Source organism: Cryptomeria japonica, chromosome 2 (genome assembly GCF_030272615.1).
Source record: "Cryptomeria japonica chromosome 2, Sugi_1.0, whole genome shotgun sequence".
Classification (NCBI taxonomy): Eukaryota; Viridiplantae; Streptophyta; class Pinopsida; order Cupressales; family Cupressaceae; genus Cryptomeria; species Cryptomeria japonica.
Window position 1 is genome coordinate 45,866,051 of NC_081406.1, and position 21,912 is coordinate 45,887,962.

Genomic DNA, 21,912 nt, shown 5'->3' on the forward strand with positions numbered 1-21,912 from the left:
TTACACTCAAGGATTATGTCTTGCGACATGTTCGGGAATGCATGACTTGTCAACAGAACAAGTTAGAACATACTTTTCCAATTGGACTACTTCAACCATTGACTATTCCAGAGAAAAAGTGGGACAGTGTGTCTATGAAGTTCATTACTAGTCTACCAAAGTTATAGGGAAGAGATTGTATTTTTGTGGTAGTTGATTGGTTGACCAAGTTTGCTCATTTCTTCACTATCTCATCGGAGTAAGGTATTGTTCATTGCAGAGTTGTTTTTTAGAGAGGTGTTCAGACTCCATGGATTGACGAGAAATATTGTCAATGACAAGGATGCCAAGTTCCTCGGTGTTTTTTGGCAAGAACTATTCAAGTTAGCTTGCACCAAGTTGAACCCCAACACTAGTTACCACCCTCAAATGGAAAGCCAAATGGAGATTATGAACAAACAGACTGAGGGATATTTACGTAACTACGTAGCAGGACAGCAAAAGGCTTGGATGAACACTATTACAACACCACCTATCACATGTCAATTGGGACGACTCCTTTCAAAGCCTTAGTTCGATATGACACTGCATCATTTTTTAATCTATCTTTTGGTTATAACAGGGATCCCAATGCTAGGGATTGGATCCAAGAGCGCCAGACATCCTTAAGAAACTTAAGGATAATCTTTTGAGCACTCAGATTTAGCAGAAAATGTACGCAAACAAGCATAGAGCAGAATGAAGCTATGAGGTGGGAGACTTGGTTTCCTTGCATCTATAGCCCTACGAACAATCTTCCTTGAAGAAAAGTGGCATAGAAAAGTTAAAACCTCACTTCTATGGCCCTTATAGGATTGCTTGACAAGTGGGGGAAGAATCATGTGAGCTTGAGCTGCCAGAGAATAGAAGGATCCATAATGTGTTTCATATATCGTGCCTCAAAAGACACTAGGGTGGCATATTACGTCCTTACCGGAGCTTCCACCCTTGGATGAAGAGGGCAGATTGGTTTTGGTACCTGATGTGATTTTGGATGTCAGAGATAGGAGATTGAGGAACAGAGTAATCAAGGAGTATCTTATCAAATGGAGAGACTTACCCATTAAGGACGCCACTTGGGAGGGTGAATAGATTCTTCAACATCCTAAGCCGTGATTGCTTGAGGGCAAGCAATTTCAGGAAGGGAGGAGTGTAATGTCCCTTTTTGAAGAGTAGTCACTTTATTTCCGGGATTCAAATGAAATATTAAAAGCACGAGAATTTGAAAAGTTCTTCTAGAGGCTTCCAAGGGTTGATATAAAAGTATATTTTGAGGCTCATCTTCACATTCTTGGATTATTTCTCTTATTTGGATTTTAAGAGCTTCTTCAAGAGCTAAACCCCAAAACAAAAACACTTGGGCAATCGCTTGTGATGGTGAAACTATCCTCCCTACCTGGTTACAATTGGAATCATTCAAATTTCGCATTTGAACTTTAACATTCATGGTTAGAAATTCGTGAAATCTCTTGTAGAGACAATTTTAGAGTTTTTGAAGGTTTGCATACTTTAATGATTTACTTCTATTGCAAATTGGATGCCATGACTGGGAAAGATTGAGCCGTAGGTTAGTATTGATTGAAATTCTTGTTGGGCCTGTGAGTTATTTGTTGAGATCAACGATTCTCTCCCTTTCTTCTGGGTGGAACCTTCTTGCTTCCAACATGAGGGTTTAAATCCCTATCGCTATATGGATGGTTAGTATGGAGGGCAGCGATTTGCTTCTAGAAGGCAGATACATTGCCGGATGTCAAGATTTCCTTTCCCAGACATGATATTTCTACTATATTGGCTTCAATCTATAACATGGGAATAGGAGCAAGGTTGCAGCATTGAGGTTATATTATTGGCGAAGCATGAAGTTGCTGGAAGAGACCAGGCCATTGGAGATAGCTCCTACAGGTGTGCCATTTTATTCATACCAGACTTTATTACTGTGATGATATTCTTGCTGGGAAGGTTGACTAGTTTACATGCTGGACGTGGGAATATGAAGAAAGAGTAGACAGATTTCTAAGTATCAAATGTGCCATATGTACTGCCTATGCATGGAGAAAAAGAGGTGAACAGTCCCCTATTAACTGCTGCAGACTTGAATCTGAATATTGTATGTAATATGTTAAATGTTATTCCGAAAAAAGGTCAGGAAGATTTCCTTCTATTCTATAATTTCCAGCAAAGAGTTTATATAAATCTTTCTAGCTTGCATCAGTTGGCTTTCATATCTTTGTCAGTACTTCTGTAGAATATTTCATATACTCTGTATAATGTCCTTTGAAATTTGAAACCATTCAAACCAAAATATAAAAACTGCAAATAAGTATTACACCACTCTAATAAAAATGCAAAGTGACAAGAGGTTAACGATGTTGGGAAGTAAACAATGAAAACTTGGGTGAAAAAATTGATTGGAATTTTACATAAACATCTTGCTCTTGGAGCATGTTTCCAGTCTATGGTAGGCGTCTAGCATTTGGGAATCCCTTGCAAACATTTTCATGTGGAATATTGTGGTTTTGGAGGGGTTAATGAGTGGTTAGAAGCTGATCGCCCCTGTTTTCTCTTAGCACCTAGGTTGTTGGGTATGACTCTAACTTATTTGCAGATCTGTAGCTTGGCTTTGTGGATGCTACAGAGGAGTATAGTCACTAACTTTGGTTCTTAGTGTAGTGTTGTTTCTCAATTTGTGGGCATCCTTAAGCTTCATTTCTGCACTGTCCAGGCTCCAAACAGTGAGTTTCTTGTTCATTATCAGACCTGACCACTTTCAGATTAAGGTTTCAGACCATGATGGTCAACTTATGTATCATTGTTGAGGTATTTTAAATGTTTTTCTTTGAGAAAAATAAATGTATAATAGCAACCATTGTATCAAGAACAGCGGTTACCAGTTTATGATAGCAGTATAATATCAAATGCATGTTCACTTGTCAAAAAATTATAGGGGTGTTCTACAGTGGTATCAGAACTGGAATACCTGCCAGCCTATGCTTTGACACTTTGTTGGAGCAAAAGTTTCATCTATGAGTGAGAGGGAACTAAGGTATATGCTTGTGAAAAGAAAATATTTAAACCACAAGTTCCATTTTAGAATCCATTTGCAATAGATCCGAGATTACAGATGGGGTTGTTTAGTAACAATGACATAGACTTGTTGGTTTATATGTTTGCATTCGTGTCTAAACTCCTTGATTGTTTCTGGTCTAACTTCAGAGTCTCAGATATTAGATTTGAGGAAGTTGAAAGTATCATAATTGAAAGTTGGGTCCTTCTGGGTATGCCCAAGATACTGCCTCAGCCCTTGGGTTCTCCATAGAAGGACCCACAAGGAACCCAAGCACCCAGGCAGTACCATGGGCGTACCCTGGGACAAACAAATAAGGGACCAATATGAGGACTGAACCCACTTGTGAACCCGGGTCAAAATATAAGGACCCCGTAACACAGTCCAAAAACAGTCATTTACTTTTTTCATGCCATCACGTCTAGATCCATATTAAAATCATTTAATATTGAACCAATGATCCTTATCCTATATGTAAGGGGCATTGTACATTTTTTGGTTAGTGCTACCTTACTACATCAAGCTTCACCATAAAAAGATGGCAAAATCACTTAGAGAAGAAGGGTATTGGAGAACCAAGTTGTGATTCAAGAGTGCCAAAGAAGAGCAACTTATGAAGATCAGCTCCAAGAATTTTATTTTGAAGTCACACTTGTTTGTGATTGCAATTCAAGGCTAAGGCCTATATCTGATTGTAAGCACTAGCAGTAAAGACTCTTAATATCTCCAGACAGCGAATCAATAGAGTTATGTACAAAAGACTTCTTATGTAGTGAATTTGGTGGGATTATGTATGAAACGAAAATCGTTGGATAAACCTTAATTGGATCCTCCATCCATGACAACATCAGCTACCAGGAATATTGCACTGTTGAAAAGTGAGCTAGATAATTAATACGTATTACACCAACAGTAAAACCAACCAACTCAGTTCACATAGGAACAAGCAAAGATGGCTGCCAAGTTCAAAGACAACCAGTGCTAGCTAAGCATGACATTACAAAAGCAAAGGGCAAGGTTCAACATGAAAAATTAATTGCTCAAATAATCAATGTATTAACAAAGGAAACTGTTGTGACGTTTTCACAGATCGCCCCATTGCAAATGCGGCCCCCACTTTTTCGCTTTCTAGGTTAGTTGTCTTAGCTTAGTCTTTTGCTATTAGCCTTTCATTTGAAGAAGTGCACTTTCTCAGGTAGCTAGATAGTGGTAGAGTCATTTCTCCCTCAGGTTGGAAAGAGGTCAAGTGGCATCAATTTGAGCAAGATACGCGAGGAGGGTTAGATTGAGGAATCCCTTGAATGAAATTTCACCAATTATGCAAAGTTTCCTTCGTCATCCAAGTGATTCAATCATACTTCATTGAGAGGTTGCTGGAGCAAAATTTGACTAAGCGTATGAAAATTTCCTTTGCTCCCTCCTAGGAGCGAAATTCACTTCCTTTGCTCCAGTTTTGGAGCGAATTTTGCTTCCTTTGCTCCCTCTTAGGAGCAAATTCCCTCTCCAAGCCCTCCAAGACATTTGAAACCCATTTGATCATCATGTGATGTCTTAGTTTCAGCAGCAAATGTGAGATCCTTAGCCAACAACCTTGAATTTGATCAAGTATAAAGTCCACTTCCTTTGCTCCCTCTCAAGAGTGAAATCCTCTTCCATTGCCCTCATCTTGGAGCGAGTTGAATTTCTTGAGCATATTTGAGGGTAATGAGCAAGTTTTGTGCCTTTGGCAATCATTTTGATCATTGGGAGGGATAAATGCATCATCATTTTAACAAAGAGAAAGATGGAGATGGCGAATTTGAAGTCGTTTCCTTTGCTCACCTTTGGGAGCGAAATTTGCTTCCATTGCTCATTCATGAGAGAGAAGTCCTCTTCAATGCACTCATGTAGGGTAATTTGATGCCTTTTGTGCATGGAAACTAAAAACCTAAGGCATGAGGTGATAAAACCAGGCTAGAGAGTGAATTTTAGGTCACTTCCATTGCCTGAGCCTTGGAGCAAAATACTCTTTCATTGCTCTTGCATGAGAGCGAATTTGCTTCTAAGGCCTCACATGAAGGTAATTTGATGCATTTGAGTTAATGCAAGGAGGGTAAATGAAGGAAACCAAGCCAAGTATCAAATTTGAAGTCACTTCCTTTGCTCCTCTCCAGGAGCGAAATCCTCTTCCAGTGCTCCTTCTTAGGAGCGAATTTCCCTTCCTTTGCTCTTGGTTGGAAGCGAAATGGATTCTAGAGCCTTACTTAAGGTTGATTTAACACCTTCATATGCATAGATGACAAAATACCCAAACTTGGGTTGATGAAGGGTGAATTTGAGTTTACTTCCATTGCTCCCTAATTGGAGAGAATTATGCTTCCATTGTTCCTCAAGTGGAGCGAATTTCTCTTCCATTGCTCCTTCTTGAGAGCGAAATTCCCTCCTAGGCATTCTTTACTAATGGTTTAAAGCATTTTTGCACATGGAAACTAAAAACCTTGAGTCATGATTGGTAAAACAGAGACAAATTGATGAAATAGGGCTAAGGGCAGATTGGAAGGTGATTTGAACTTAATTTCCTTTGCTCCTCCTTAGGACCGAAAATCACTTCCATTGCTTATCCACAGGAGCGAATTTCTTCTTTTGCCATCTGAGGAACTTGATTGCACTTTATTAAGAGGTAAGCTGCATATGCCAGGTTTTGCTAAGTGTTGGAGAACTTCCTTTGCTCTCTGATAGGAGCGAATTACACTTCCATTGCTCCCTGATAGGAGTGAAATTCCCTTCCTTTGCTCCTTCTTAGCAGCGATCTCCCCCATAGATGCACATATCAGACCTGCAATACATAAAATCGGAGATCATGTCAAATTAAGAGATTGTGAAGGTTATATATCATGTATGTTTATTACCATATTTGTTTTGTTTTGCAGATGTGAAAGGAGGATGATGCAAATTGCAAAGCAACACCTTGAAGAAATAAGAAAAGGAGGATTGCAAGACGCACACTACCATGCAACTTCATGGGGAAAACTTCACCGGAAAGCACAATGATACCAGGAAGGCGACTATACAAGAAGCATTCACTTATACAAGAACATGATCTACACATCCAAGGATGTGGATGAAAGAATCAAAAACATGAAGGGAATCACAAAGAAAGAATTTCAAAGGAGTGAAGAAGCAGTTATGACAGCAAAGGTTCATTCCAAGGCAATATCAAGATTCAAAACTAAGAGGGAGTCAACATCTACACCATGCACCTTCATGGCTTTCAGCATTGATGATATTCAAGAAGATATTTTCAGAAGAGTTAATCAAAGTTAGAAGACCATCTTGAACAACATGATACAATTTGGAAACATGCCTCCATCATCATCACATTGAGAAAGTGACTAACGTTAAGTATCAAGGGATATTGCTTGTGATGAGATATGAGGTCTGCAAATGCAGATTGAGGTGGCATCCCAATCACTACACCACCAATCAAAGGAGGTCCTACATCATCACGTCTTGATTCAATGAACCTGACTTGTCCATGAGGGCACAAACTCCAATGCAACTACCCCCATTTTCTATTGGTTCACATTCAGCATTGAACCTAAATGTAATTTTCTCATTGACCAAAAGGAGTTGTTTTAACAAACCCTAATTAGGGTTTTCATTGTCAAATCTTGGCCATTGATCTGAAACAATCCTGACCACTCATTGTAATGAGCTCTCTATATAAAGCTCAAGCTCTTCATTTGTAAAGGTTAATAGATGGTTAAGAGTCAATAGTGAATAGTTGGTAGATACTAGATAGCAAGCAGTTAGATTAGAATAGGAGGAATTGTTGTTAAGACTTGTAAATGGAGATACTCTTTTCATTGAAGTTATGGTTAAATGTGTTATTTCAACAAGTCCCATGATTTCTACTTCTCATTTACTTTCACGTTGATTAGATTGAATGGAGGAAATTGTTGAATGCATTTGCATGGAATCATTTAGTCCATACCACTAGCCTCTTGCTGATTGTAAGTGTGCCTTGCGTGGTCAACAGGAATTATATGAGCTTAATTTCAATTGTTATATATCCATTGTTTATACATTGACTTAAATGGTAATCAATGTTTGATGATAATGATTTGAACATCTTTGAATTGCACCTTAGAAGATTGCACTGAGCTTGTGTCAAACTGTTATGTTTGATGGTGAGACCTTGCCCAGTAGGATTCCATCAAATCATTCACTCTTCTCTTCCATTCCTAGGAGTAGCTTAGTCTTCCTAAACGCTATGCCTTTTGCCCTTTTTTAGTTCTCCAAGCAAGTAGATATAACCTAAGTTCCAACAATTCAAGCATTCATGTACAATGTAAGGCCCCTTGGAGGAACAACAATCACAACAACCAATTGCGCTTATCCCACGTCGTGACCCGACATATTAAGAACCTTGGAGTTATCTTGAGTGATCCTTATGTGAATCTTCAACATTTGAAAGACTTTGATCAAGAGAGGATAAGATACTTTTGGGTATTTTAAATTGTGTTTGTATGTGCATATAAAACACATCAACAGAGACAAGGGCTCCTCAAATAGAGATTACAAGACGGTGTTCTAAAAAGAACAAACCATTTAATTGAAGCTTCAAATTGAAGCTAAAAAGCTAAAAAGATAACTACGCCTTCAAATAAAAGAAGCAGTAGTTACACTAAATGAATTAAAAAGACAACTAAGACAACAACTAAGAAGACCATTATAGAATAAATATAATATTATTTTAATACCCTCCCTAATTGTCATTGTACTTAATACCCTATAGAGGACATTACAAATCTTTGGTCACAAATGCAAAGAACACTCTGCTCCTATGGAGACCCTCCCAAGATCTGCAGAATGTTAATGACCAAGAGTACCAGAAGTTGTCCAACCTGATGTAATCCTCACGTGCGAATTATATAACTGTCACACACGAATGATTGAGTCTGAAACCACAATTTTGAGGAAAAATTGGCAAACCCTCCAAAGAGCAAAAAACACAATTTTGAAAAAAATCACAAAACCTTTCGTAGAAGAGCACTGAGCACTGTTTCGTCCAGCAACTCTAAAACATAATACAACAAACCACGATTTTTGTGGAAAAAAAAACCATCAAACCCTGAAATAGGAACCATCCAAAAGAGAATTCACAAATTTTGAGGAGAAAATCGAAAAGTCCATAAATCTGAGGTTAAAAATCATCGTTTTTATGGAAACCCAAATAACCAAAATCCACGTGATTTGTGCGAATTACAAATGATAATTTTTAAGGAAAAATTATAAACCCCATGAACATTTTTGAGGAAAAAATCGTGAAAACCCATAAACAATTTGAGGAAGAAAATCATGAAAACCTAGAATAATTTTTTAAAGGAAAAAATTATAAATCCCAAAAATAATTTTTGAGGAAAAAAATTATTGAAACATAGCAAATAATTTTTGAGAAAAAAATTATTAAAACATAGCAAATAATTTTTGAGGAAAAAATTATTAAAACCCTCAAATGTTTTTTTATAGGAAAAACCTGGGAAACTCGTACAAATAATTTTTTAGGAAAAAATTATAAAAACCTACCAAAATATTTTTTTTGGAAAAAATTATAAAGCCCCAAAATAACTTTTTTTTAGGACAAAATATTATAAAAAGCCTAAGTTGCCGGTACGAGTACGGGTACGTGGGTACGGTACGCCGGTACGACAATTTTTGGGGGGGGTTTGGGTACGTCTAGGTACGTCCGTACAAAAAGATATAAAAATCATAAATATATACACATATGGGTGAATTTGGATTGGTTTTGAAAATCCGTTGAGGAATAGAGCTAGCAGTGGTTGCCATTATGCTATCTACATCAAATTAAAAAATAATTATTAACATTTAATATTAAACAATAAATTATAGATGTTAAATATTTATATTTAATTTAAAGTGAAAGTGAAATTATTATAATTATGAAAGTAACCTATACCAATATTTAAATTGAAAGTGAAAGTGAAATTATTATAATTGTTGGATTTGGCTTCAGCAATGTCTAGATTGGAAGACAGCCCTTCCGTTTGACCTACTAAGCCTCCTAAAAGCCTGGCCTACTCTTTACAAAGATAATCTTTATAAGGATATCTGGACCATTTCCCCATGTATATTAGCATGGAAGATTTGGAAGGAACGTAATCGCAGAATTTTTACTAACCAAAAATTAGATTGGAAAAACATAATTAACAAAATTGAGGCCTCAATTACGGAAAACATCAATAGCAAACTCCGGAATATCTTTTGCTATGAGGATTCATTTAGATCCTGGGATAATAAGATCAGACTTAAATGGCCCTCTTTAATCATTCTAAATCTTTTTGGCAGAGGAGGCACAAAGACTCAAGTTGACAGAGCTAATTGCTCCTGGTTTCCCCCCGAAGAAGGTTGGGTAAAACTGAATTTTGATGGAGCATCCAGGGGTAATCCCGGAGTGGCGGGCATCGGTGGGATTATTAGGAACTGGAAGGGAGAATCAATTTCCAAGTATGCCCACCCCATCAAGCCTACTACGAATAACATGGCGGAATGCCTTGCCGCTCTGGAAGGCCTCAAAATCTGTAAAAATCTAAACTTGTCCAAAGTTGTGATTGAAGGAGACTCCCAAATTATCGTTAATGCTATCCGCACAAAGAAGACTCCTAATTGGATTATGAATTCTAAAATTGAGGAAATCAATCTTATCATAGAAACCTTTTCCGAGGTAATTATCAAGCACACTTACCGAGAGGGTAATACTGAAGCTGACTCCTTAGCAAATCTAGGTGCTAACGGCAACCACATTATGGAATGATTGCTTATTAGTTTCTTTTTTAGTTCTAATTCTAGCTTTCAAATATATTAATATATGTCTGATAGGTCTATTAATGTATAGTATAGGTATTTGTATACTTTGAGATATCATTTGGGTATATAGATATACGTCTTTATATATAAACATAGAGTGACTTATATATCCTCAGCTATATCCTATTTTATTCTCACATTTGAAACACACATTTGGCTATATATATATATATATATATATATATATATATATATATATATATATATATATATATATATATATATATCTTCTAGCTCTGTCTTTCCAGATTTCTTTTTATCAGACACATATATTTCTATATATATTGCTGAAATATATATACTGATATATGTTTAGAATTTTATCATGTAATCATTCATGCATCCTTCCTTTTACATATACATATGTTTATACAAGACTTATGTGTTTTCTGATCTGTATATTTCCTTACTTATTAGAACAGAGCTAGATTTAATCTAGTTGAATGTTTTTTCGTTCTAGCTGAGGTAAAGATTATCACTGAGTTCTATTTGGCAGCACATATAAATGTAAGGTAATAATGTTAATTCAGGCCCATTATGGCAAGCCGGCTTTCAGAATAAGTATGGAGCTCTGTAAAATAGGATTGCTATTATTTAAATTCTATTCTCTACTAACATGGGCAGATAGTGGATAGTTAATTAGAATGGATAAACAATCCATTGCTAATTCAGATATCTTGATGAGGTAATCATTTCTTTATCATTTTTAACTCATTTTTCTTATATGGGCTAATAGTCTCTTTAAATTAATATGCATCACTTTGTTATTGTGATAATGGCTAACTTTTGGAGGAGGAGACTTCTTGTCTGTTACTCAAGAACCTTTCTCGACAAAGCAAGAGGATAACATTTATCGAGAATATACGGGACATAGGTATGCCCATGTATGAAAGCACAGATCTTAATGAATATCAAACCGTGGGTATGCCTACGGAAATTTTGTATTTAATAAATCTCGTCATGATACGAGTCATGGGTATGCCCATGTTAATTTTGTATAAGGACAGGACCTATGGTCCCAGGCTAGGCTGGAGGTTTTCTCAACCCCGCTCTTTCCTACCAGCGCCTGCAGCGAGTGGGGTCACACTGTAAAATATTTATTTATATTAATAAAAAAACTCTTCAAGGCTTCGGCCTTTTATCGATCAAAAAAAAAAATAAAAATATTTAAATATTTACAAACTTTAATAATGAAAGTAACCTATAATTAAAATTTAATTATGAAAGTAACTTATAATTAAATATTTAACTTTTATTTAATGTGAAAATAAAATATTAGTTACACAATAAAAAAATATTCATATTTAAAATAATAGTACTATAGATTAAAATTAAATATTATATTTAATTTTGATTTGTATTATTAATAATTATTATTTTAACTATTTTGTAATTAATATTTTATTTTCACATAAATAAAAAATAAATATTTAACATTTATTATTTGTATAAAATTATAAATTAATATATAAATCATAAATTAATAAATTTATATCAAGGCTCCATTTATTTTGTTTAAAATACAAAATATAAATAAAAAATACAAAGAATACATAAACAAAACTATAGAAAATAAATATAAACAAAATAAATCGACGAAATAAAAATACAAACAAGACATCACCAATACTATAGAAACAAATTTAAAAAAAATTATTTCAGTTGGCCGTGTGCGTGTGACCGTGTGCATGTGCCGTCACGCCCTCGCTAGTCTACCTCTATGCCGTCTACCTCTGTGCTGGTCTACCTCTGTTCCGTCTACCTCTGTGCTGGTCTACCTCTGTGTCATCACTGGTTTTCTCTGCTGAAGACAAGTGCGTCGTGCCATTTTCTCCGCCGAAGACAAGCGAAATGCGTTAAGTCAATGAATAACCCCTCGTGCGTGACACAGATTCATCAAAAAAACTCCATGGAATTGCCATGTCGACCTCAGATTCGTCAGGATTCGTGGGTCAAAATGGGCATACGTTTCAAGAGCAAAAAAGAGGAACCCTGTCTGATTCCACAGGGATTCCAAGTCGAATCCGAATCCGAAACGTACCATAGTTGGATTTGGGGGAAAACTTGGAGGTACCGGTAACTTAGTAAAAAGCCCATCAGATAATTTTTTTTTTTGAAAATAAACAAAAAAACCTCGAAAAAAATTTTAAGGACAAAAATTATAAAAAACCCAGAAGTATTTTTTTGAAGAAAAAAATATAAAAACCTGAAATAGTTGATTTTTTTGGAGAAAAATTTAAAAAAAAAACAAAAAAACGCGAAGGTAGAAAAAAGCACACAAAACCCCATCACGTAGCAAAAACACACCAAAAATCCCGATCACGAATACCACAAAGTTGACTTTGTTGTTTAAAGAGGTTATTGTGGGAAGAATACCACGAATTTTCCCTTATCATGGAAAAGACAAACACTTTCGTCGTAGAAATTAGGCGAGCCGTCGCGTACAAAAAAACGCCTTCCCTCGAACGAAAAACGGTGCCCAGACAAAGCTGACGCGGGGAGAGAAAAGGCCAGCAAACCCCCAAAAATGGTCCACGGGAAAAAATGCGCCCAGAATTGAGGCAAAAAAAGAACGACGGACGAGCTGCCGCGCGGGGAGGATTAAAAAAAACGCTGCTGGAAAACCCTTTGTACAAAATTGCATAAAAAAAACACAGGTCGCGCTGGCAATAAAAACCTTCCACAAACCCATGAGCTAGAACAGACCCAATTTCTTCATAGCGATTTTTTATTAAGAAATTGAACTCTAAATTTTTTTTGGAAGAAACCCTCGAATCAGAGACGCGAAAAAATACGAAAATTGCAGACATTCGATTAAAAAAAATTCTGCAAAAATTTCCAAGTAGCACCTCAATGAATTTTTATTGAAAAATTTGCCAAATCCTATAAAACCCAATTGACCCACTTTGATACCATGAAAAATTAATTGCTCAATTAATTGATGTATTAACAAAAGAGACGAAGGCCAATTTATCGATGTATAAGGGGAGGAAGGCTCCTTAAATAAAGATTACACAACAGTGTTCTAAAAAAAAAAAACCGTTTAACTGAAGCTAAAAAGCTAAATACGCTTTAAAAAGCTAACTACGCCTTCTAATAAAAGCAGTAGTTACACTAAACGATATAAAAAGACAACTAAAACGACAACTAAGATGACAATTATAGAATAAATACAATATTATTTTAATACAAGAAGCTATACAGATGATGAGATGCTCACCAGAATGTGAACTTGTATCAGCAAAGAACATTTAAACTTTATGCCCTTCAAATAGAACTGAAGTGGCTTAAGGCAGAAGAGAAGCCTTAAACAGGAAAGTTTAGCCTGATTAAGAAAAGACCAAAAGATTCTAAAAGCTTAAAAAACTTTAAATGAGTAAATGAGTAAAGTCCATCTATATAAACCACACTCAAAAATTCCTTTACCATAGTAGGCAGATTCATGCCCAGCACCAACTTGGTATGGCTGCAGACACTGAATACTAGACTGAAACTCTACTAATTAAAAGAATAGAAAATAAAATTTAAAAATTCCCAAAAAACATTTTTTTCCCCAAGTATTCATTGGCTCAAGTTAATTTTAAGTATTCTTTTGACTAATAAACTAAACTCACATTGACCAAGTGGTTGCACAATTTTTCCCTTCAAGCCCAATGGTGATCTGATTGACCCATTTTGAATGCCAGATACAAGTAAAGCTCAAATATATGAGATAAGTCGCCAAGGTCTGCTGTTTTTCCATACATCCAAACACAAGCCTAACTTATGTGTTTAACTATATTTATACATATACATGTTCTAACTTACATTTCATGCAATTGGGTTGTCAGAGGGGAATCTATTCCAACTTCTTTGGCTGCAACCAATGCAAGTCCCAAGTCTTTGGCCTGCATGAACAGCACAGAAACTTTTACTCGATTCTCCTATGAACATAATCAGGCAACAACTTTAAGCTGTGGCTATAACTGGAACTTGAGAAAATGCTATGCAAGTGCAGGAAATGTCACCACATGCAATAATAAGCATCACTACTAAAACTAGATTGTAACTTTAACTGCAAGAGCAACTCCGTATAATGAAATAAAAGACAAATTACTTCAATTAAGGGATATCGATTTCCATGATACTAATGTAAAGAGTACATAAGAGAAACGAACTTGGCACCTAACAAAAATTCGAAGAATACAAAGCCAAGTTCACAGCTAAACTACACTGTAGAAAAGTACATAAATGGTAAATATCAATGACTAGGAGACCAACTGCTATTCTCCCCAATCGCAAGACAGTTTACTTCTTTGTCTGAATTCATGCTACAAAAAGAACAGTCACTTACAAGCTTTCTAGCCCCATCACAAAACTTCATCTTTAGCAGATTAACTGACCAACACAAACAACATCAACATAATATATAAAACTATTGAACAAAAAGACAATTAGCTGTATTGTAGTTTTCCAAGGTGTTCTACCACCAGGTTGAAAGCTTATATGGGTCAGAAAATTGAGTTACTAAAAGCAATTTCTCAGATATATATTCCTTTCTACAAGACAAAAAAATTTGATGGGTTAGCTTGATGTGTAACTTTTGCTTCATACAGAGGCTTGGAGAATTAAACTTTACTTATCTGGACTAATCAACAAGCCACCTCAATGTTGGTCGGTATGGAAGATATATATTTCAGTTTATGTTCCTTCCCTTAAGCAATAGATATTATGTTTTTCCTTTATTTTTGCTTCAACAGATTTACAGCTTGATTCACATTCTTTGTGTGGGGAATCAATGGTAATGCTTTGGAAATGATAACTCTTCACGTGTTATTGTGGTTGCATGGTGTAATCTCCACAAAGTATCTGGGAGGCATTTCAAAGGTTATGTTGACTTCGAATCTTTTCAGTCACCAAAGACATTAATGACTCCTTGTCACATGGTTGGCCATAGTATAGTGGAAAGGCAGAGCAATTACCATGACAACAACTTGATATCAAGCCCTGTTGGCAAGCTCCTCAAGGAGATACAGTTATAATAAGGCAGTTCATACCCAAAAAGGCTAGGTGCAAACCCCAGTAAAAGTTTAGCAGAAAACAAGGCACTTAGATGCAATTTATAATCCAAATGGCGCATTCCCTTGTGTTTTACATGATGACAGATGAGCATTCAATTTATTTAAAAATAAATGAGACCCCTCTATCATAAGGAGGGGTTCATGTCTCATTTGTTTCCTTATCTAAATAGAGAACTTATACTAGTGCCCAGACTGTCACAACATTTCATAATCAAACTTCAGCTTAAGGAAGGTAAATGGCAATGGTATCCAAGAAGGTTTGGAATCAAGATGAATCTATTCTGTAATACAATTAAAGTTTCCAAAATTAGTGTTGAGATAGTTCTAAAATATTGGGTTATCATGGGTAGAAGAGAATGGGAATTGACTAGACATGATTTTAGCTTTGTGACAGATTGATCTAAGGACTACTTCTGGTGACTGTCCTCATTTCATAGTCTGCACAAACCAGATGTTCCAGGAGACAAATGGGATAACTAATACGCTATTTTCTGTCTTCTTTATTCCATTAAAGAATAAAAATGTGTATGATGATGCTTGCACAATGCACCAATTACTTATCTTTGACAATTGTGGCTTCTGGTCAGCAATGTTTCCTTTGATGCTAGAGTGAACTCTTTGTTCACCTTTTGCTTAAACCTTCATCAAAAACCTACTTCATATGCATATCCTCACCCCATGGTTTTAACCTTCAATAATTTATCTATGCTTAGGTATACTGGATCCAATTCGTTGCAGTCCTTGAGAACTCTTTTATGCTTAAGTTTTCAAATGTTGAATTTTACATAAAGGTTGTGGAATGGATTTGAATTTTGTATAATTCTGAACTGATTGATCACACCTAAGGTCTCACAGATTCTTCCATCTAACATGCTTATCATTGTAAGCATCCTTTAGCTAGTATTCATCATTCACATTGTCAATAAAGTGTTGACAAGTTTCTACAGATTTCCTCACTTTTTTGTTTTTACACAGAAGAGTATAATTAAACTAGAATCCAGCTATTGTTTGACATGTTAGGAAACTTTTAGAAGTGCAAATGTTATTTTATCTTCATCAAAAGATCATTTGTAGAAAAACATGAATCCATTGGCACACTCAATTATCTAGAATGTAAACATTAGTCTTGCTATCAAATATAAGGTAATCCAAATTAATTTGAACTTTTGAGGGTATATGGCCTCTAAAATTTTAGCTGACGTGAACAACTAAGATGATGGAACCACTTGCTTGAGGGATGTCTGCAAATTGGTTGATCAGGAAACGTTTTTTCTTTTGAAGTGTATCCTGGTTGCATCATCAATCATGTTGTGGATGAGGTCTTGTGACCCTATCAACCATCATATGAAATCATTTGAATGGAGCAAATGATAATCTATGGCTTTGAGAGACTGGAATATGAGCTTCAAAATTCAAATGACATAAACTAATGCAAAAGAACAGAACATAAACAAGACTGATCCATTGGCTTTTGTACTACTGATCCAGATACTGGGATATATCTGGTGGACAGAACTCCAAATTGCCAGAATTCAAGAGTAATAAAAGAAGATGGACTACAATAAACAAAATATAAAAGGAAAAAAAATTTGTCCATAAACTGAAACTGAACCTTTATTAACCTGATGTTTTTGTGCATGATATTCTTTCCAGGGAGAAAATGTTTATCTTCTCGCAATTGAAAAGCACATCTTTGCACAACTATATGCAATTAGAAATGAAGAGAATGGTTATAAAGAGTCTGTTGGAAACTTGGAAATGATACTGTAGAACAATTTTGATTGACCAACTTGACAGGGCCATTACTTTTCCATCTTAGCTTTGCCAAAACTTTTCAATTGGCGTGAATTTCAATGCTCCAAGGTTGGTGAGAAACTATAGAAAGAACTCTACATGGTTGTAACACCATGAGGTTGATCACCTAAGTTACTGGTTCAGTTAATTGCCAATAAATATACAACATAATTTTGGCATAGTAACTTATGACAGTTCAATTCATGATTGCTTCACGAGTACAGTAATAGAGAGAAATAAAAACTCAAAGAAACCTGCATACCTTACTAGCTTCTTGGTCAATATTGATCATGACAAAGTTAAAAACAGAATATTGAACTCAATGCAGCATTATCAGCAGTCAAAATAGGCAATGTATGTGGTACAAAAGTTAATGCTATCTATGTTAAACAGAGATCTTTGATCAACACAATAAATACATCAGAGCTCTTTGGTCAACACTGTCAGATAACAACATTTAAGAAGTCAATCAAACAAGGATCAATGCAGGTGTAGAGGGTCAATGTTGAAGATCTAGCATGCTAATTCACAAATGATGTCAGATTTACAGTCTGGCACAAACATTGTTGTTTTCCCCCTCCTAAAATAGTTTTGGTCAAATTTGAGAGTAAATGATGGAATGATGCATTTGTGAGGATCAATTAATGCTATCTACACATGTTCAATTGGAAACAATGGCCCTAAAAGTTTTAAAATGGTGATTATAAATTCCCAGTCTGCCAAGACAATATCAACTTTATATTGGAATTCATTGGAAAATAATATCATATTTAGTAAGTGATAGTGTCATACTCCTTTCATGGACCAATTTTGTAACTGCTGTTGTTTTTCTCTTCTTAGACCACAAGGCTCCTGCTGGGTATGAACTAGGTATGCAAAGTGTATTGTCCAAGCACCCGAGTTCCTATGGGTACTTCACAAAAGGACCTACAGGGAACCCAGATGCCCAGGCAGTAACTTGGACATACTCGAGTCAAATATGAGGGACCCAATAGCATAGTTGATCACCTCTCCTACTCAAATATTGCTTCAAGGGTCTCTGTATGTGGAGTGCTAAGGTTTTCAATTTCCAATAATTTCTTTATCACCATTAAGGAGAATTGTCTTCCCTTGCTTGGCCTTAATGAACACAAACTCTAAGACTGTCACCTTGAGTGAAATCTATTAGTGTTCATTACTTGATCTTTATATATTCAACTATTTATTTATTTCCAAATATGTCATAAGATCATGATTGGTGCTACCCTCCAAAAAACTAAACCAATTTTTAATTTGTTCATCCTTTCCAAGAGAATATAACTAAGAAGAGCTAAGGAGTCGCAACAAAGAGACCATTACTCTTAGCATACCAAAAACAACCTTCTCATGCGAAATGAGATCAAAGAATGAGGTGAATGTTCATTCCTCTTTCCCATAAAGAATACACATAGAAGGGTCTATTGATCCCATCTTACTCAATCTGATTAGGATCAGAATCTTCCCACTTGTAGGAAATCATGAGAACGCATTGACCTTGGGCAGGATATCCTTCCTCCAAATGCTTCAAATAATAATAACATTTCTTGTGTCCTGTCCATCTAAGTTCATCAAGCCTCAAGAGGTTGAAATTCAGCATGAGGATATAAAACAATTGAAGGATTTCAATAAATCTTGATTACGATAGAGAGGTTGTAGGATATTTAGAGTTCTTGGCCCAGACCCATTCTTGTTTTTTGAACTCCCAAATTTCCTCAACCCTAAAAAGAAGTGAATACCTTCATAAGGTCTATGAAGCAATAGTTTGAAGGAGAGACAAGTTATCTATCAATTTGATATCCCGAAATAATGATTTGTCTAGCTCCATCCTTAACATTTTGGCATAGATAGTTGCTCACAAGACAGTGGTAATGCGTCAAAATTCCATATGTGAGAACTTCAGATTAAGGATGAAGTAAAGATGCAGTCAATTTTGAGGTTGCCTGGATTGTTCCTCTAAAAAATTTCTCAAAGATTGTAAGAATTCCATAAAAATATGTCAAAAAAGTTTAGAACCTGAAGCATATTTGTGAGTATTCAAATTCCTTATTCCATCAACTCCACAATTCTTCACACAGTAAACTTTGTTCTGCTACATTAGAATGAAAATTTTAGGCACCTTCAATGGGAATTTGAGGATTGAGAGACTGGATTGGCTTTAAGGATAACGTGAATCAGATTCTTTCTCCTACCAAGAGCGCTTTATCCCTCAAAGTGGAAGTGTATAAGGGAACACATCTATCATAAATTCATAATAACCCAAAGTTGATCATTGCATTTATCTCATAAGAGGCACACCAATATGCTTGATAATTTGTCAACATCAAAATTGATAATTTTTGCTAGTCTATACTTGGCCAGATAAACATTGAGAAAAAAAACTATCTGTTTGCCATTAATTTTGAAATTTCAATGTGTCTTCTTTTATTGGTTTAGGGTGTTGAAATGTCCCCATTTTTAGCAATATTGATTTGTAAACAATTAGCCCAATTTTCAAGTTCTTCTGAAGACTAATTGGTGTGCAAGGGAGAACTCCAAACTTCTTGAAGCACTCATAGTTCATCAAAAAGTGACTTTGGTTCTTGGCAGTGAGCTCAGTTGGCCTGAGTGAGCCTTGTGACGCTTTCAAAATCGATTTCTGATCTTTTGGGAGCTCTCCAAATTTCTTGGATGAACAAACTATTTTTAGTGAGTCATGTAGTTGCCTCTAATCATCATCCCACGTCTTCAGTATCATGCTGGTATGATTGGAGTTTGATTTTTGTGCCAATTCAATGCTTTTTGCAAGTCTGATAAATTATTGAATAATTAATTATTATTCACTAAGTTGTCTAACGTTGAGTTATTAAAAAGGACAACATAGTGTAATAGCTCGTTTTAAAGGTGTTAAGTTGTTTTTCAAGTCAAATGCATAAGGAAAGAGGCATGTTTGCAGATTGAAACATTATTAATCTTTCAAAAAGGTCATTTTAGAGAATAATAGAATTATTATTTCAAAACAATGAGTATTCCCCTCTAGAATGCTATAAAAGGAAGATGTGGGCTTATTTGTGAGTTGACTTGAAAATGTATTTTGCTTTTGTTATTGGAGAGAACTTGAGTTCTTCCAAAGCTTCTAGGTAGAGTGGTTTCATATAGACATTGCCATTGTGCTACAGATTTAAGCTTTAATTGAGTTGCAGAAATGGATGATTTTGAGGTGTTATGAGTTGCAAATTTTAATGTGACTGATTTCAATATTCAAAGATTATTTTGATGATGTTTCTTTGAGATGATTTGGGAGGCGACTTTGTTGGCTGTACCATTCTCCAGGTAGTTCATACCTCCTCTCCTAGTCATACCATCTATGGAGGTTTTTACTGCTTGGTATGAACCTTATTTCTCTATCATTTAAGATGTTAATGGTAATACTAATGCAGGTTGTACAATGTAAGGGTTGCAGAGTTGATCATTGATAGGGTCATACCATTCACTGGATGTGCTTGGAAGTTTCTGTGGGAAACCTAAGTTAAAGCACCCAGCCTTTGAAGCATTTATCACCCAAAATAGAGGCACCTAGGGACTTGTTGATGTGTCTTTTGTACACAACCAAACACAGAATAAAATACCCAAAGGTATCCTATCCTCTCTTGAATAAAGTTCCCGAATGCTGAAGATTTCACAAAAGGATCAATCGGAGAAACTTCAAGGTTCTGTTATGTAGGTTCTCTACTCATGGATAAGCACTAGTGGTCGTTGTGTTTGTTGTTTTACAAGGGGCCTTACGTACTTTCTGGGAAAGCTTGTTCCTGCAACTACTTTTCAAAGAGGAAACTAGATTCTCCTAATACTAACTGATGTTTCAAAAAAGGCAAAAGATAATGGTTTTAAGGAGATGAGACTAAACTAATCCTAAGAATGACTCAATGAGGACTGGTCTTGATAAAACTCTACCAATTTCAGCATTGCCAAAAGATTACAACTCTACTGTAATTAGTGCGATCTTCTAAGGGGATTTAATGATTTTCTAATCATCAATGGGATAGGTACTATCACTAAGATACATATCAATATCTCCAATAATGATCAAATTCTTTAAATAATATCAATGTCTCCAGTTGACCACAGGGCGTACTTACAATCAGTAAGGAGATAGTGGTTTGGACTATGAGTCTTACCAAAGATCAAGCACAACATTCGTCCTTCAATCTTAAAACTTAAATACTATCTCTACTAAGAGTGATTCAAAAAGATAAACAACCATGAAAATAGCCACAAGGATTGCAATAAAACACCATAACTTCAATATTTAATTGATCTCATAGCAAAATAAAACAACAATTGTTTAACTTTCTCTCTTCACTACTTCTTTCTCTACTGCTAACAATTTTAATCTTATTTCTCTTTTCTCTGACTGTCTAACTCTCTAAAATGAAATGAGTGAGGGCTTATATAGCACTCTCAAATACAATGAATGTCCTGAATCAAAAGAAGATCAACGGCTGAGATTTTGACACCTAAACCCTAATTAGGGTTTGTTACAAAAAAAAAACCCATTTAGATAAACATTATCAATCCATAGCCAATAGAAAATGGCACAAATAACGAGGAAACATAGCCCAATGGGGATAAAGTTGCCACATCATTTTCTAACAACTTTTCATCTAGAATTTTGTTCCCTTTTCTATGCTCTTTTCTGGCATATTCAATGAATCTAGTCGTAATCCCCTCAATCTCAGCAATGGGAATCTCATGGAGGTTCTTCATTCGTTCTTCCAAGTGAAGGACTTGATCAAAAGTTGCGAGAAGGGTTGTCTCCCATCTAGGCTCCAACTCTTTTGTTTTCTCGATCAGGAACATAGTAGTATACATCTGATCTCGCTGCTTTTATGTGACCATGTTCTCCTCCTTGCAAAAAATAATCTTGATCCTGTCTTCCAATTCTTGGACATCTACATCTGTCTTGATCTCTATCCTTCTGTCAAGGATTGTACACAATACATCAAACACCTTGTCTTGAATAGGGTGGATGGTACCTTCAACTCGGCTGCATCTGGTATTGATGTCTTCGAAAAGAACTTCCTTCATTTGGAGTAAAGTTGACCATTGCAAAAG

At 35.6% G+C, this 21,912-nt stretch overlaps 1 protein-coding gene across 5 annotated transcripts in view; it reads right to left on the bottom strand.

Moving 5' to 3' along the window:
* The window catches only part of LOC131075027 (probable 3-hydroxyisobutyrate dehydrogenase, mitochondrial), a 158,358-nt gene that overhangs the window by 9,737 nt on the left and 126,709 nt on the right, over positions 1-21,912 (bottom strand). For 3 of the 5 annotated variants that reach the window (XM_058011811.2, XM_058011809.2, XM_058011814.2), the window contains 2 exons: positions 13,757-13,836; positions 13,564-13,610 (listed from right to left, as the gene is read on the bottom strand). In XM_058011811.2, coding sequence (XP_057867794.1) covers positions 13,564-13,610; positions 13,757-13,836 — 127 coding nt within the window. Of the gene's footprint in view, positions 1-13,169; positions 13,275-13,563; positions 13,611-13,756; positions 13,837-21,912 lie in introns of all 5 variants that reach the window. The other 2 variants (XR_009362168.1, XM_058011810.1) reach the window with 2 other exon arrangements.